Source organism: Phocoena phocoena, chromosome 5 (assembly GCF_963924675.1).
Source record: "Phocoena phocoena chromosome 5, mPhoPho1.1, whole genome shotgun sequence".
NCBI lineage: Eukaryota > Metazoa > Chordata > Mammalia > Artiodactyla > Phocoenidae > Phocoena > Phocoena phocoena.
The window spans coordinates 77834943-77854457 of NC_089223.1; the positions used below are offsets into that span (position 1 = coordinate 77834943).

General features: G+C 35.4%; 1 protein-coding gene across 1 annotated transcript in view; it reads right to left on the minus strand.

Annotated features, from left to right (window-relative positions):
- DTHD1 (death domain containing 1) overlaps positions 1-19515 on the minus strand; it is a 70403-nt gene that overhangs the window by 37625 nt on the left and 13263 nt on the right. Inside the window, 2 exon segments of the mRNA XM_065877251.1 lie at positions 4561-4850; positions 6548-6712. Coding sequence (XP_065733323.1) covers positions 4561-4850; positions 6548-6712 — 455 coding nt within the window.

Sequence of the window (19515 nt, forward strand, 5' to 3'; positions counted from 1 at the left end):
TTTTTATAGCAATGTATTTTCTTCTCAATAATGCATATTGGAATATTTTTCATTGAAGACATAGGAAGTACAAACATAGTCCTATATGCTTTTGCTTAGAAAAGTCACATGAAGAAGTGGCATGCTACCAACACAGAGAACCAGAATACTCTCATGAGAACCACTGGCTCAGGATATTTCTGTGTCCTAACACATCTCCACCAGTTCTAGGTACTTTCACCATAAGCATCTTTGCTGTAGACATCTTTGCCACAAGCCTTTTTTCCACCACATTTTTGCCATATAACTATCTGGCCATAAGGCAATTTTGCTGTAAAAGATAAAATAACTGGTTAACAGTTTGGTTTGACATATACAACAAAAAAATCATGACAGATGACGATGTTTTACCCCACGAATTGGTTTCTTATTTCGAAACACACTACACTGGGGGAGAAAGAGGCTGAGACTGAGAGCCTGGCAGGCCCAGAGTTGAACCCACATTTCCCATAGAACTTTGGAACATCTGTGAAGAGACATGTGACAATATGCAAAGGACAAACAGTGTAGAAGGTTTTGCAATGCAACACAAAGCTCAGTTACAAGTGTGCATCCTAGTATATGGAAACTGATACCTCTCTCAGTGAAGGATGAAGTTTTAGTGAATAAGAAAAAGTGCGATGCCAAACAGAAAGATGAATAAACAAGTAAAAAAAAATGTATAAAATACTATGAACAAAAGACTTGGAAGACAAGTGCTTAGGTACAACCCACAAAATAAAATCAGTTATCTGTGCAGCATTGTCATGAATCTACACACATTTTAACTGTATTTAAATATTTTGTGTTGCAGTAAAGTCTTTATAATTTTGTTATTCATTATTCATGTTTCATTATGTGCTTTTAAATGTCCCTCTTTTATTTTTTACCATTATACCTTTTATGGCAAAATTGCCTTATGGCTAATTAGTTATGCAGTAAAAATACTTGCGGCAAAGATGTCTATGGCAAAGATGCTTATGGTGAAAATACCAGAAACAATTTCTAATAACTTTGCCTCTAAGCCTCCATCAACCCTTGCGTGATTCATTGCAATGGCTCATTAACCTGTCTCCCTGCTGCTACACTTGCCTTATAACCATCTAATCTCAACACAGATATAATCTGACCCAGATCACGTGACGGCCCTGTTGAAAACCCTTCTTGGCTTCCCACTTCATTTCAAATAAAAGGCAAAGTCTTGAAATGGCCTTCAAGGCATGACCAGTACCTACCTCATCTCCTCCAACTCTCCTCTCCCTCCCTCTCATCCAGCCATCCCAGCCTCCTTGCCCTGCCTGGGACAAATTCTCCTGGGATAGGATTATGGCTTGCTCTCTCATCTTCAAGTCTCTGCTGAAATGGCACTTTCTCTGACGAGTCTATTTAAAATTGCAAATCTGCCACTCTCTCTGAGACTTTCTATTCCCTTTCCTTTATTCTTCTGTAAGGAACTTTCCACCTCATTAAGCTGTACATTTTATTATTTATTTGCTTCTTCTGTGTGTCTCTCCAGTAAAATATAATGTACATAAGGACAGGGAATCTTTGTTAAATGAGTAAAAGGAAGGTCATTCTAACATTCTAACATTCTAACATGTGTGTCTGGGAAAACTATTTCTCTGGGCCAAAGGGCATTTGGGGTAACTTGGACACACACAGACCTCTTTGGGGCATTACTCGATGTTATGAGTGGTGCTAAGGTGTCATTATATAAAATTCTGTCTGCCCGTTTCCTAGCACTTTATGAATTTTCTGAACACTGAGGGCTTAGATGTGATGCAATAGAAAGCTTAAGTGCTGAATCAACAGCTCTAACCTAGAGAGAGAAAGAAGATTCTAGCTGTGTCCAGAAGAATTCTGAAGGCCAATATAAAAACCAAAGGAACACCTATCTTATTTTCTCTTAGACGTAGAAATTATCTCCATGTCCCAAGGTCCTCAGTCAAAAGAACCATCTGTATTGTATATAAGGAATATAGAGATTTTGATATTTCTCAGAGAGCAGTCATCTAAATTTATTAATTAAAGTTTTAAATACTTTTAATCACATAATACTATAATGTTAAGGTTGTTCCAAAGCTTTTGTCTTCATTCTTCAAACAAATACTTCTTCTAGCTTTTAGGCAGCTCCCTAAAATAAAGCAGGCCCACCAATAAAACAGGCTCTTCTTCCATGGCACTGTAGTCAGAGACACTGACATTGATCAAACAATTAAAAAATAAATAGAAGATTATATCTATGACCATGTCCACTAAGAGAATTACATAAGGATCTGAATAAGTAAAATAAGAACAGAGGTAATCAGGAAAGATAGGAAAAGCTTCTCCAAACATGATCGTTATAAGTGAGATAGGAAAATACAGTAAGAGATGACTAGAGAAGACGGTGGGGATGGATTGAGGGGAGGACCTCCAGGCAGACAACCTCTGGCAGTCTGTATCTGAGATTCACAGAGGCTACCACAGGCCCTGATGGAAGGATCAGGTATCAATTCTTTACTGAGGGTCTTGCTCCTCTTAGATGGAGAAAATCCAGTGAAGCTCCAGATCTGGCCATAAGTCTCTAGAAAAGGCAAAGGAGAAAGGATCCTGGCATCCTGACTGACTCATTTTCTTTGAGTGGAGAGGAGTTCTTCATTCCTATATGGAGGGACTGCACACATGCTGCCTGTCTCCAGGCACTCTTATTTTAGCATATACTCCCTATTCCCCATTATAGGCAATAGTACACTCAACCGTTGCCTATGAGAAGCACAGTAACTCTCTCCTGTTTGGAGCAGGAGGTAAACACAGCTGCTGTCCCAAGTACTACAGGAAGTCATTTGCATCACTAGTTTTGGTGGGACACTTCCAGGTTTTGACTCTCTCTTCTTAGAGGGATTATCCTAGCATAGTTTCTATTCCGGAAGCCAAGTAGGAAGGGATATCTTCCACCCTTCCTTCCTCTCCTCCCCCTTCCCCTTTTTGTGACACTCTGTCACTCACTCCATAGGTCCCATCAGCTGGCTCAGATGGCTGAGACTCTGCATGCGAAAGTGGAAGACATACTTCAAATTGGGACATTTTGAATCTCACTTATTTCTGAGATACCAAAAACAGGGCAGCCTCAGCTTTAAACCACATCGTTTTTGAAGTCACAGAGAGCAAAGAGCCAGTGGAGCTTAGAGTAATTTCCAGAATTAGAGAAAATAGGCACCATTTAAAAATCAATGAGATCTATATTAATTTATAAGTAAACAGAGACTCTTACTTCAAGTCAAGTCTATCACAGGACTCCGGGGCCAGAAATTCCCACAGAACCCATTCTTGAATTTCCCCCACACCTCATCTTTACATGCATGCTGTTTGATATTATTCTGCCTCAAGGAAAGGAGTTAGAAAGGAAAAGGGGTTGAATCAATAAAAAAGAAATGGCTGTGAGGGCAACTCCCCTAAAGCTCTTTTTCTATCTTCTCTCACACAGCTGTTTTCTCTCTGTTCTTCTTTTTCTTCCTTTTCTCTTTCCCTCCTTTTATCTCTTCTGTCTCACCCATTCCCTCACTTCTCCCACGTCTCCTGCCACCTCTCATAGTCACTCACCCTGTTTGTCTTCCTCAGCATCATCATATATATTCATTCATTCACTACATATTTATTGAAAGCCCTTGATATACCAGGCACTATTCTAGGCTCAAGGGTACACAGCAAGAAAGACACAGTCACTGCCCTAATGGAATTTACATTCCAGTGAAGAACATAAATATAAGAATGAAAAGTATATAAACAAATAAATAAGTAAAGTAATTTCAAGTTGTGGTAAGATTTATAATGGAAATAAAAGATCACTAGATAAATATAAAGATAAGAGGTAAGCAGGGGTATGTCATCTGGAGCTGAAGTTCTTAACCACTTTTGTGCCATGGTCCCTTTTGGACTTTGGTGAAGCTTATTGATTCCTTCCCAGCGTAGTCTTTTAAATATATAAAATAACATAACTGGAATTATAAATAATACAGTTACGCTGGAATATAGTCTATCCACACGTCTCTTGGGAGTCCACTGACCTCACGTTAGATTCTTTGTAGGACAAAATAGAGTTTGGGTATTATTTAAAGTGGAATAGGAGGTAATTACAAAGTTTTAATCAGGGAAGTAATAAAGTATGACTCATTTTTAAAAGATCACTGTTATTACTTTATGGAAATATTGATACATTCCATTTCACATGGCTAATAGTGAAAACAGAGGAATATTTACGAGGCAACTACACTGGTGTAGGAAAGAGATGATCCTAGCTTGAACGCAGCTATACAAATTATGGAGAAGATTATTTCTAAAAATGTCACTTAGGGTCTTCCCATTAAGGAATGTGCATGCTCTAAAAAGAGAAGAAGCAGACTGGAAAGAAAGAAGTAAATAAGTCCTTTTTCTCTACCTACTTTTCCAAAGCTTCCCCTCAGTTCTGTGAAGATTTCCTTAGTAAAACATGTTTAGTGGACTCCTTCTGAAGCTTGTGGCTGATAGCCCATAGCATATGCAAAAAGATTTCTTGATACTTACTTGAAGCAAATATGTTTCCAGTAAACCTTAAAAGGAGTTGTTCTCCTTCTTTCACTTGGAAACGGCGAGATGGCTCTGGAGGACCACTAGACGCTTCCAAGCGCAAGTTCCTAAGCACCTGATGTAAATCTTTAGAAGGCACCACTAAAATGACGATTCTATGTGGGTTGTCTTTCTGGTGATAAAGTACAATGCAAACAGTGATGCTGAGCATGGTTTCCTCCAAAGACTTCACAGAAGAAACCAAATGGCTATTGTCCACAATGGAAGACGGGTGAAGCACTATAAACCTGCATGGAAGAAAGAAGGAGTAACCTGAGGGAAACAGCCAGCTTCAAAAATATCAAGAATAACTAATAACACCCCCAAAAAGCCATTATTAACCAAACCTCCTTTAAAAATCAAGCATTCTGATGACTAATTGATTAAATTCATGAATGACTTGAATGAAACTCTTGGCAGTCAGGAAACCAGCTTAAATCAAGTTCTAAAACAGGTGCCCATAAACAGAGAAGTCATCCAGCCTCAGCTTAGCTCTAAATATGGCAGCATATTTTAAATTATATTTTAACTAGCATTACCAAAGAGTATTACTTCAAAAAGAGAAACATGATCCAGATAATCTGTTTACTATCAATAGGACACAAAATATATGTCATTATTAAGTGGAGATTGAAATATTCATCTCTTTCACTGTGTGATAAGAGTTGTTATGGTGGACCCTGTATGGGTTGAATTGTGTCCCCTCTACCCAAATCCTGTGTTGGAGGCCAAATTCCCAGTACCTCAGAATGCAACCTTATTTGAAGATATGGTCTTTACAGAGGTAATCAAATCAGTGTGAGGTCATTAGAGTACACCCTAATCCAGTATGACTGGTGTCATAAAAAATAAATTTGGACACAAATATACATACAGAGAGAACGCCATGTGAACATGAAATGAGCCATCTATAAGCCAAGGAAAGAGGCCTGGGACAGATCCTTCAGAGTCCTCAGAAGGAATAAACCTTGCTAACACCTTGATTTTGGACTTCTAGCATCCAGAAATGTAAGAATACATTTCTGTTGTTTAAGCCACTGAGTTTGTGATACTTTATGATGGCAGCTTAGCAAACTAATTCAAATCCCTCTTCCTGGTCTGGCCCACCTGTTGCCCAACTGTTCTCCAGAAAATTGCTCTATAAGAGCCCCCTCCCCCAGAACAGCACCACATCCACAGACAAAGACTAACTGATACAAGAGTGTAGAGCCAGCCTCCTTGGGACTCACGCTTCAGAGCTCCCCTGAGGTATCAGGCTGAGGTAAAACTTCAGCTCAAGCCATAATTTCTCCCATTTCTTCCCTTACCCTCCCTGCTTTCTTTCATCACTCTACAGGAGTCCCCTGAGAGCCCTCTCTCAAAGAATCACTTGCATTCTCATCTTAGACTCTTTTTCTAGGGAACTGACCCAAGACAATTATAGATGTAAGTTCTTCCTTTATGAGATAAAGGCTATCTTCGGACATGTGATTGCCCTGTCTTTATGAGTGTCTACTTCTCAGGAACCTTAACATGTCTAACTCTTCTCATAATGAGCTGTCTAGAAAACATGGAAATGAGAAAGCAAAATGAGGACACTGGAATAACAAATTCAGTTTATATATACATAGGAGATAAGCATAATATGAATGGTTAATTACTATCTCCATGAAATTTCAGAAATGAAGGTGCTATTTTAAAACTATTTTGGAGTTAGAAGAAAGCTGTAAAAATAAATTTAAGTTAAGAGTGGTTTCCAACAGCACCTATTAAACTATCGCGAATGAAATTACTGATAGGGTATTCATGTCAGGCCTAGTTTGCATTTTAAGCACGCCCTAAAGGACTATTCATATTTCTATTTGAGGAATAAAAGGTCTAATCCTATGATTCTACTTCTGTAAACATCAATTACGAACCATCAGGATATAATATCATCAATATTTTTTGTTTACTGTTGTATTACCTCTCTAAATGTTCACACAATTCAAATGATATCAAGCCACTTTGCACGGTTCTCACCACGACACCATCAAGCACAAACCAACCACTGTCTCGGCTTCTGAATCCCAATAATTTCAAAGATTCACAAGCATTGTTCCCAGGTTTTCTTACGGAAGTGCTTTTTGTCCTATAATCCGGAAGCAGAAGAGAAACTGGTAAAATTTGTGTAGCATAAATCATATTTAATGCATTCATTCTTTCATTAAGTGGATAATCCAATAACAATTCATTAAGTATATGTTGTGTGCCAGTAATTATGCTGTGTACCAGGAACATAAAGATAAGGTATATATTGCCCTTGCTTGACAGAAGCTCACAGTATTACAATATTAAACAATCACAGGACAAGGTGATCTGTGTGGTAATGAAGAGAATGTACAGGGTGGTTTAACAGCAGAAGGAAGGTGTTCAGGAAAGCTTGCAAAGTGAAAATGCTAGTATTGAAGATGAGCTTTGGAGAATGAGAAACATTTTACTACTGGCAAAAGAGTTAAGGGAATATCCCAAGTCAATAAATTCACTGATGTAAACGGATGCTTTAGGATAGCCAAGTCTCGTGGTATAGCAACCATAGACTCTGGAGCAATACTGCCTAATTCCAAAATCTGAGTGGCTCTGCCTCTTATTAACTGTATGACCATGAACAAGTTATTTGACCTCCCTATATTTCAGTCTTCTTATCTGTAATATGAGTGTAATAATACTATCCACCTCATGGGATTAAATGAGTTAAAATTTGTAAAGCACTTAAAATTGTAGTAAGGATAAATGGTATTGATATTCTCACCCTAATTCCTACAGCAGACATGGCCAATTAGCTTTCTTGTACAATTCTCCTTGCTAACTTGCCCCACCCCAAAGCCTTAAAAGAGACAGCTGTATATACTATGTGATACTTTCTCCCAACCAGAGCTGATTTCGCTAACACTAAATCAACTTCCAACACCCAGCCAATTTGATTTCTTTCTTTGAAATTTGACTAAGAAAAAGGCCCAGAGATTGTAACTTATTGTCCTTTGGCTGTAGTGCCCTGGGCTATGAATATGAATAAGCAGAGAGATTATTAAGAAAGGAAAAACAGAGCAGATGCTAAGAGAGAAAAGGAAAAACACAAGGTGAAAGAATTAGGGTAATTTTAGAGATGGAGAAAGCAGAGAGTACCTATTGTAGCCTTACAATAAACTCTTCTTAAATTCACTTAAATGGGTATCTTAAGTGGGTATTCACTTAAAAGCTACAGAAAGAAAAATACTTGATACTGAACATCTTGCTGGAAAAAGGAAAACAAAACCTGGTCTAATGCTGCTAAAACCCACAAGGCGGACAGAACCGTTCTAGCTAGGTACTAAAGAATGATGATGTAAGTGTGAATCCCACATCTTCATTTGTGAATAGAATTAGTTACGGGTTTAAAACCACTTTAGTTTCACAGGTTTAGCTGTCCTATAAATCATAAATTAGGAACTGAACTAGATTTAAAATGTCTACTTTGAAAACTTTAGACCGTGTTGATCAACCAGATTAAAATCAAGAGGATAGGGGAAAATATAACAGTTTTTGGCTTTTGGTTTATACAAATATGGTAAAATTTTTAACACTTGGAAGGTAATAATCTATTAACACAGGAAGATATACTCATACTGAATCCAGAACTTTGGTCATTTACTAGAAATTGACTTAATTATATGTAATATATTTTTTTTCTGATAATAACTCCTACTTTTTTCCTAATAATAGTCTGTTTTCTGTGAAAACCTACATGTTTTCAGCTACAGTGGGGCTGACCCTACTCCCAGGTCTAGGTGGGTATATGACCTGAGCCAATTAGTACATTTGGCATTCATCAATGTTGTTTTCAAAATACCCAGTTTCCCCCTACCATTCTGAGCTCATGATGGAGTTTCACTTCCTTGTCCCCTGTGGTTGAGTGGGGCCATGTAACTTGTTCTGGTTAATGAATAGTGAACAAGGTCATTCTGTCATTTCCAGGCTAAGCATTTAATTACTAGTGTGGGTCTATCCAAAGGTCTTTCTTCTGCCACCATGACAGCAACCAAACAGTGGCTGCCCTTCAGCTTAAGTCTAGGAGTGAGACAACCAAGCCTGTCTTTGATGAATCAGGTTTGTGTTACCATGCCATAAACTAGGCTAGCCTGCCTTGTACAGCACATCTTCCTTTTGGTTTTAGTGATCTGTTCAGTGATGGGTTTGTGACAGATTTGGAGTAAGAATAAGAGCCAGGGCTTTTATGTATACTCATGGGGAAAAGAAGTTTCCTCTTTTCTGCTGAACTTGGAGTTTTGAAGACATAGCAATATTACCAGCATGAGGAATAAGCATGTTGGAGGATGGAAGTGACACAGAGGAAGCAGAAAGAGAAGAGAGACTGGGTTTTTCCTGGTCCAAGAGAAATATTAAAATAAAAATATCCCCAGATTTGTAATTTATGTGGACCAAAGAATTCCTTTTTTCTTAAGCACTTTGGGTATGTTTTTCTGTCACTTAAAATCAAAAAAGTCCTTAATGATATTAAGGTCAAATTTAAACTATTTTTTTTTCCAGTTGAGATATAATTGACATGTAACTTTGTGCAAGTTTAATATGTACAATGTGACGATTTGATACTTGTATATACAATGTGATGATTTGATCCTTGTATATATTGAAACTTATTACCACAGTTAGGTGAGTTAGCACATCTATCACCTAAAATTTAGACTTTAATATGATAATAGATACAACTCATATTGAAATTAAATAATTTAGTGGCATCCTTATTTATCCCAGCTGTTCTTAACAGCACTGCAACTAAACACTTTTTTTTTAATACATACTATTAGCAAACTTTGACAACTAGTATTGCCAGGCAGTGAATAGCCCTTGATTATACTCCACAAAAGATGACAGTTTGATATACTAATAGTTCCATAAAACATAATCAACCTTTATTAAATCAACTTGTTTATTCAAGAATAACTGACTTTGCTATTTCTTTAGTTCAAGGCTCTTTCAATGTCCAAAATTCCAGGCATTAAGGGAATTATGATTGGCCCATTTGGGGTCAAATATTCAAAAATAATGAACAGGAACATTGAAGAACATGGAAGCTCCTTTAGATCCACTAGGATAGAAAATATAATTTCCAGAATTTCTGGTATAATTACCCAGAAATAAAATAGTAGTGTAGACAAACCATCAAGTGTCTTCCCCAGGCTGCCTTTTTCAAGTCTAAGAGTGTCCTGATGCATCATTCCCAGGTACAGGCCATAGTGCCACACAATTAAGATTTTTCCCTGAGATAAAAAAGGTTGTTCCAAGGTACCTCAATATTTTGTCTCTGCAAGTAGAAATAGACACTACAGGGAACTTTTCAAGGGTAGCTTCTTTTCTTGTTTTTTAGACTATATATTATTAAAATTTTTATTGGAATATAGTTGCTTTATAATGTTATGTTATTTTCTACTGTACAGCAAAGTGAATGAGCTGTACGTATACATATATCCCCTCTTTTTTGGATTTCCTTCCCATTTAGGTCACCACAGAGCACTCAGTAGAGTTCCCTGTGCTATAGGGTAGGCTCTCATTAGCTATATATTTTATACATGGTATCAGTAGTGTATACATGTCAATCCAAATCTCCCATTTCATCCCACACCCCCTTCCCCCTTGGCATCCATACATTTGTGCTCTACATCTGTGTCTATTTCTGCTTTGTAAATAGGATCTCTGTACCTTCCTCTCAATTTTGCTGTGAACCTGAAACTGCACTAAAAATAGTCTAAACCACTAATCCATCTCACTGATGACGTATGATATGGATCATCTTTTCAAATGCTTATCTGCCAACTGTACATCTTCTTTGGTGAGGTATCTGTTAAGGTTTTTGGCCTATTTTTGAATCAGGTCTTTGTTTTTTTATTGTCAAATCTTAGGAGTTCTTTGTAAAGTTTGGATAAGAGTCCTTTATCAGATGTGTCTTTTGCAAATATTTTCTCCCAGTTTGTGGCTCACCTTCTCATTCTCTTGACATTGTCTTCCCTGGAGCAGAAGTTTCTAATTTTATGAAGTCCAGCATATCAATCATTTATTTCATGGACTACACCTTTGATGTTGTATCTAAAAAGTCATTGCCATACCCAAGATCATTTAGATTTTCACCTATATTATCTTCTAGGAGTTTTATAGTTTTCTGTTTTACATTTATGTCTACATTCTACTTTGAGTTAACTTTTGTGAAGGGTATAAGATTTGTGTATAGATTCTTTTTTTTTTTTTTTTTTTGCATGTGGATGTTCACTTGTTCCACTGTCTTTGCTCCATTGTATTGCCTTTTCTCCTTTGTCAAAGATCAGTTGACTATATTATGTGGATCTATTTATGGACTATTTACTCTGTTCCATTGATCTATGTGTCTATTCTTTTGTCATCAATACCACACTGTCTTGATTACCGTAGTTTTATAGTAAGTCTTAAAGTCAGGTAGTCCTCCAATGTTGGTCTTCTCCTTCAATATTCTGTTGGCTATTCTGGGTAATAGTTTCTTTTTGATTTGGAAATTAAATTAAATTCTTCCTCACTTGGCTTTCCAATCCACAGGTAACATTATATGTTCTTAAGTATAAAAGTATATAATAAAGTATTTCTAGTATACTACGTCCAAATTTAATAAATGTGAAAAATCATATTTGCTCAGTAAGCACTTACCTCAAAATTTTGCTGAAATAATTTCATTCTATTAAGTGAGATTAACCTGTGTCAACAACATTGTACTGACTGATCAGTACAAAGAAAAATATGGCATGTGTGGTTTTACTTTTTATAAAATTACCATTTCTTAATGTAAAACATGGTGATTATAGTTGATAACACTGTTATATAGTTGAAATTTGCTAAGAGAAGAGAGTAGAATTTAAATGTTCTCACCAAAAATGTTTTTAAAAGGTTGATATGTGAGGTGATGAATGTGTAAATTAGCTAGATGGGAGAAATCTTCACAGTGTATCCATATATAAAATCTCCATGATGTATGCTTTAAATATTTTACAATTTTCTTTGTTAATTATACCTCAGTAAAACTAAAAAGTAAATAAAATGACTTTTTTACGTGGAATCTTTTAACTATTATAAATTAAATATACAAGACACAAGATTATAAATAACAAATTGACACTAATTAATCTAAGTTCTCTATCTCCCTAAGGCTAAACAACTAAATCCTGATAAATATGCTTTCTAATGTGTTTTTTTGTTTGTTTGTTTGTATTTTTGGCTTGCAATAAGCAGAAGGAATCTTAAAGGAATGTCCCAAATTCCCCTCCAAAACATCTGTGAAGCCAGGGTCAAATCAGGGGGCAAACAGCCAGGGATTATGGGATTACTATGAGGACAAATTCCTTTCCAATAACTTAGATACAGGAGAATAAAGCTGTAAGTGATAATCAAGTGAGCAAAACAAGGAGCTGTGATCCTTGAGATCTTCACCATAAAAGGTGAACTTGAGAACTTGACCAAGACTCTCAAAGAGGTTGAAGTAGTCCCAGGTAAGTAGCACCTGGTTCTCAGCATAGACAGAAATAAATGCCATCTGGAGGAAAGCAGCTCCATTTACAACTGCAGAAATCTCATATATACATAATCACAAACAAAAGTCCCCAAACATATAAAGAGATAAATACCATGAATGACAGCCAGCAGAAATAACAGGCAACACCCTCAAAAACTGCAGGTATCAGAATTAGTAGTTACAGTATGAAAAGACAACTATATATGAAAAGTTTAATAAGATAAAGGACAGTATCATAAAAATAAGCAGTCAGCAAGAAACTATCGAGAATGATAAGGGAAATCTGAATATGAGCTAAATAGAACCTTAAGATATAAAAAATATAATTGCTGGAAACAAAAAGTCGATGATAGATTAAAAGTATATTTTAAAGTATACAATATTTATGGCAATTGAACTGAAATGTGAAAAAATTACACAGAACATAGCATACAGAGACAGGAAGATGGAAAATGTAAAAGAGAAGAAAAGAAATATGGAATTTAGAAAGATATGGCCTAATATACATCTCATTGGAAATCCAGAAGTATGGAGTACATAAAATGGAGGTGAGGCAATATTTGATTAGAAAACATATAAGAATTTTTCAGAAATGTGAAAATGCTGTATGATAGCATTTATATGTGGAATCTGAAAAATACAACAAACTAGTGAATAAAACAAAAAAGAAGCAGACTAACAGATATAGAGAATAAACCAGTGGGGAGAGGGAAGCGGGGAGGGACAAAGTAGGGGTAGGGGAAGAAAGGGTTATTATGGGATTATATGAAATCATGTGTGTGAAACTTTTTAAAATTGTAAAGCACTATAGAATTTTAAAAAATCTTTCATTTAAATAAGTAAATAAAGTCCTTCAAAAACACAAATGAATAAGTAGTTACAAGAAGGTCTAAAAGCAATAGAATTTATTTTTTAAATCTAAAAAAATGTAAATCCACTTATTCAGAAAGCATAATGTATTGTATACAGAAAAATTGTTTAAAATTTACATCTAGATACATCATAGAAAAATTCAGAAATCCAAGTACAAAGAAAAGATATTAAAAGCAGCCAGCAAATAAAGCAGATCACCCAAAAGTTATGAAAATAAAATTCACTGAGATCTTCACGGCATCGATAATTAAGTCCATGAACAGTGGCATAATATCCCCAAAGAAATGAGGAAAAAATCAATATAAATCAAGGATCTTAAGCCAGATCAGTAGCTGGTCTCCAGAGATACTAACCATACCTCTCAATATTCATGTCACTGTGTAGCACTCTCCCACAATGAACTAGAGACAGTTCCGAGACTGGCTTCAATCAACAGAATATTTCAAAAATGGTGATCTGATAACTACGGGCTTAAAAATTAAGAAAGCCTGGCAATGTCTGCTTTTGTACTTTTGAAAGCCCTGATCCTCCATGTCAGTAGTCCAGCTATTCTTCTGGAAAGAGCCCATGACAGAAAGAGGCCATAAGGAGAAGTCAGGTGGAAAGAAAGAGACCTTGAGACTACCTGGAGAGAGAACGAGGCCCAGCCATTTCAGCATACAAGCGGAGTAGGCTTCCAGCTACCACTGCCAGGGCTCCAGACATGTGAATAAACCCATCTTGGACTTCCCAGACTCAGCACCATCTTGCTGCAATGCATAACAGTCCCTAGGCAAGACAAACCAAAGAACAGTCCAACTGAGACCCCAAACAACCCACAGAATCAGGAGAACTAGTAAAATGGCTGTTGTTTGGAATAGTTTGATATGAAGAAATAGATAACTGAAACACACAGCAAAATTCTATTTCAAGAAAAACAATATACAAACAAATGCTCATAGATTGGAAGAATTAATATTCCATACTACCCAAGGTGATATATAGATTCAATACAATCCCTATCAAAATCCCAATGGTACTCTTTATAGAAATAGAAAAAAAATTTCTAAAATTCATATAGAACCAAAAAAGACCCTGAGTAAGCAATCTTGAGTAAGAACAAAGCTGGGGGGCATCACATGTCCTGATTTCAAAATATATCACAAAGCTACAGTAACAACAGTATGGTACTGGCATAAAAACAAACATAAAGACCAATGGAACAGAGTAGAGAGCCTAGAAATAAATCCACACATCTATAGCCAACTGATCTTCTACAAGAATACCAAGAACACACAATGGGGAAAGGCTACCCTATTCAATAAATGGTTTGGGGAAAACTGGATATTCATATGCAGAATGAAATTGGACTTATCTCACACCACATGCAAAAATTAACTCAAAATGGATTAAATACATAAACATGCTGACTGGAAGGAAAAACAAAACTTTCATTGCTTAAAGTTGATGCAAGAGTTTACATAGAAAACTTGAAGGAATTCTCGAAAACAAATATTAGAAATAATGAGAAGGTTTAGAAAGGCGGCTGGCTTCAATACCACTGCAGAAAAATCTAATGCATTCATATATATATATATATTTTTATGAGAAAACAAAAATTTTGCATACCATTTATAATAGCAGTTAGAACTATAAGGTATCTAGGAATAAGCCTAGCAAAGCATGTGTAGTACATATGTGGGACTTTGATAACACTTCACTGAAAGACATTATAAAACTACACAAATTGAAGCATATATTATAGGTAACAGATTTAAAGACTTAATATGCTAAAGATGTCATTTTTCTCCAAATTGACCCATACGTCAGAGGAAATTACTAGCAAAATCCCAACAGAGTTCGTTCTTGTGGACCTTAACAAACTGATTCTATTTTATATGAATGGAAAAGTTTCAAGATAAACAGAAACAAAAATTCTCCTGAATAAAAAGAATATGATATGGCTTACCTATCAGATATCGACCTTTTAATTATAAAGCCTTAATAACTATGACGGTGTTAGATTGGCTCAGAACTATGTAAAAAGACTGACCAATGGGAGAGCTCAGAAAAAGAAAACTTGTTATGTGACAGAGGAGGCTTTGCAGATTGTTAGGGAAAGAAAGAATCGTTCAATAAATCATGCTGGTAAAATGTTATCCACATGGAAAAAAAGAATTCCTACCTCACACTGTATATAAAATTCAATATCAGATGGATCAAAGACTTCCTTGAAATTCAAACCTTTAAAATGATAAGATAAAAAAGAGGACCATTTTTATAATTTAGGTGATATAAGTATTTTAGGACTGGGCAAAAAGCACTGATCATAAAAGAAAAACATGATAAATCTGTCACATAAATATAAAAATACAGGCCACAAACTGGCAAAGGATTAACACTGAGACCATAAACAATCCTACAAATCAATGTAAAAAGTTCAAAAATGAGCAAAGAAATTAAGATACCTCACATATAAGAAAACACAATGTCTAACAAAAGCCATTATGAAAGATGTCACCTTCATTGTAATCAGAGCATTGCAGATTAAAACCACATGAGATCCATTTTACATCTATTAAATTTTCCAAATTACAAAATATGCAAGGCTAGAAAAGATAAAAAGCAATAGTGGGAGCATGAAATTTAGTTCTACCAGTTCGTAAAACTTGTAAAATTGTACATGTGCATGCCCTATGACTGAACATGACTTCTAGGTAGATACTCTAAAGAAGTGCTTACACAAATACACTTTGAGTGAAGAATAATCATAATAGTACTATTCGTTTTAGCAAAAAAATTGAAATTACCCAAATGTCCATCAGTAAGAACACTGGTAAATAAAATACGAAGTTATTCAATAAAATATTAGATAGAAGTGAAAATGAACTTTACACAATTATAGATGGAAAAGCAAGACTATACACAGTAGGGTACCAATTTTACAAACGGTAAGCACAAACAAAACCAAACAAGGTATTGTATAGTGATGAATAAAAATATATTGGGGCTTCCCTGGTGGCGCAGTGGTTGAGAGTCCGCCTGCCGATGCAGGGGACATGGGTTCATGCCCCGGTCTGGGAAGATCCCACATGCCGCAGAGCAGCTGGGCCCGTGAGCCATGGCCGCTGAGCCTGTGCGTCCGGAGCCTGTGCTCCGCAACGGGAGAGGCCACAACAGTGAGAGGCCCACGTACCACAAAAAAAAAAAAAAAAATATATATATATATATAGATAGATAGATAAAACTAAAAAATAAAAACAAAGGAATGATTCATAATTTCCTAGTGGTGGTTAACTTTGGTGAAGATGAAGAGCAATTAGGGTAGCAAGGTAAGGGATGGGATGGAGAGAGATAAGTAAGGAGATGTAATTGTATTGATAATATCTAATTTCTTAAGTTATGTGGTAGCTTTACCAGTTTCTCCATTTTATTATTTTTTGTGATATGATGCATATATTGTACAAATATTCTTGTGTATGACTCACATATTACATTTTAATAAGATGATCTTAAAACCAATAGCATTATATAGAAATGGCATTTTTCATGTAAAAACTTTCCCATCTAACTCTCTAAAATATTTCTTGCATAATATGGAATAAGTTTCTATTTAAGAAATTAATTTCTCCTTTCATTACTGTCAAGAAATCTTTTCTGGCTGATAATTAAATAACTCTCATCTTTTCCCCAGAAATCATTTACACATGAAAGAATGAACTGCAACAAAGACCTCTTATTCTTTATATTCAAACTATGTTTTGGCCTCAAATCGTTTTTATCTTTTTTATCTTCTGAGGTATGGATTGCTTCATTGTGTTTCTATTTCCACAGAAAATGTTCAACTGGCTTTCACTCTTTGATGAAAGAATGTTAAATAAATAGTTCATATAGGTTCTCATTTAATTGTTTTATGCTACACTGGATGGGGAAAGTGCACCGCCCATGTCTAGCTCTAATAGCAACAGAGCATATTATAACTTATCAATTTAGTATTGTCAGAAAGTATAGAAAATTAATGACACAATTTACTTTTCCACAAATTTACTCATTAATTTATTTAATTCACCTAATTCAACATAGCACCGACTATGTTATAATTATGCTGAGGGATGATAAATGGAAAAGGGAATTTAATAACACTATGGTGTGATTTAGGATGTACAAAAGAATAGGGCTGGCACAAAGAGAGGAGTGTTCAATCCCTCCTGGAGATCAGAGACTGTCTTGACAGATAAGGAAAGAGCTGAGCTTCAGCTTATAGAATGAATGAGAGTTCTTCAGCTAAACATGGTAGAAAAAGCGAAGAGACCATGTACTAAGGCAAAGAAATGGAGAAGAAAAAAGAAATTGACACTGGTCAGTTGAATTGATGACAAATGGCAATCTTAGAATGCTGGATGAAATGTCACACACACACACACACACACACACACACACACACACACACACAAGTTGAAGGAACTCAAAAGCTGGAAAGAAAATCTCCTAGATCTGGGAAAAAATAATCTCAAAAAGCTAGAATCCTCTTTCCTCTCTTGCGAACATGAGGGACTGAATCTATGAATCCTCCCACCCTCATCAGCCTGCTCCCCGCCACCAACCATGCACACACACCAGATGTGTGCTGTCTAGAGTCTAACATGTACTCGGGCACATTAGATACAGCCTCCAGCTGTCAGCTGGAACTAACTCAGTCAAAAAACTGGAATCCCCAAAGGGCAGCACTGGCTATGAAATGAGAAACAACAAAGACAACCAAAATCCCTTTGAACACTGGCTCAAGAAAGCAACAAAGAAGCACACAGAAGCTGCTCTGGGTGGAAGGGAAGGGGAGAATAAAAGCTGATCTGATCAAAAATTATAATCAATACTCAGAAATGAATTTTTAAGGCTAAGAGTCATAGAATGGAATTAGTATGATAGTTTACTAGATTAACCATGGTAATAGATAACTTAGTTAACATCATGCTCATAGATGATAGAATAATCTGAATGAAACTTAAAAAAAAAGTGTTTACAATGATTAAAGGAATAAAAGAAGAAATAGGAAGCATAATGAAAAAACAGAGTACCTTGGGAAAAGTTTTCTTAAGGCCTTTAAAATATAGCAATAGCCTTTTAGAAATGAGAATTTTAATTAATAAAATGAATAACTTAAACAATTGACAGTAAAATTGTTAAAATATATAATAATTCTAAGGAAACCTCTGCAAATACAGCATATAAAGTATTAAAAAAATAACATTAAGGTGGACAACAGAATAAATTATGTTTAACCCATTTATATTTATTTAATATAACTGATGATTTTATTTATATGATATTTTCTCTTTAATGTCACCATGCTGTTTTCTTGTTTTCTTTCTGTTGCCACTTTGCCATATGAATTTTTACTTTTTCTTTTGCTTTTATATTATTTATATTCAATACTAGATATTTGAAAATAAGAATTACTCTCCTATTCTTGATTTCTTAAATTTTATTTTATCCTTAGCTCATTAATTTTATCTATTTATTTATTTTGTTAAGAACAAGTGAGCAGTACATTTTGTGAGCCCTTGTATTAAAAAACAAAAAAACTTGTTTGTTAGGTGAAAACCCTAATTCCACAACATCTTCCCTTCAAATCTTTGAAGGCTTTAGTTCATTTTTCCTTGATATTTCATGCTGCAAAGAATGAGCCTAGGTCTAGACTGATTTTATTCCTTCTTAATCTGTTTGTGCTGAATGGATGCTTATAGAATTACGTTTTATTTAAATGTACATTTCAATTTGCCATGTTTTATCTAAGTATAGGGGTTTTTTTCCTAAATTTTGAAATCAACACTTTCTAACTCAAGGTTTTAATCAACATCAGAAAATCACATTTTCATGCCTTTGATTGTTGCTTCTTGTATGATTGTTTTGGTCTCTTTCAATGGTACTTATAATTATTAGGTTACATCACTTCAGATGAGTCCTTATCATACCTTGGTGACTTTTCATCTGAGCTTTTTATCTTTGTATCTCATTCTGTTGTTCTTCATTCTTTTCCTGGTCTATCCTGATGGCTTTCTGTTTCTTAGAAATTTTGCTTATTGAATACTACTTAAACTTACAAAATAGATTTCTATAAAATCCTCCAGGTAACTGTAATTCTCATTATTCAAATTACTGTGAAATGTCAGGATGACATTCTCTTTCCTTACTTCTATAGTTTGTTTTTTGTTATTTTTGTTCTTCTTTTGAAGTCTTGGTACTGATTGGTATTGATTTTTTTTTTTTCCTCAAGACATCATGGAGGACTTGGGTTTTTTCTTATCCTTGAAAATATTTTTCTGCCCACTTTCAATTTGGTTGCTGTTTGAATCTCTTTCTTAGATCTAGAAGGCAGATCCATGTGCATAATTTCTAAACCAATTTTCGGTGTCTAGTCATTTTTACTGAGTATAATTTCTCTGGATGAAGGTGTAACCTTCTCCTATCTGTGCTGATTGGATTTACAATGCTTTGAGTCGACTAAGTGTATGAAA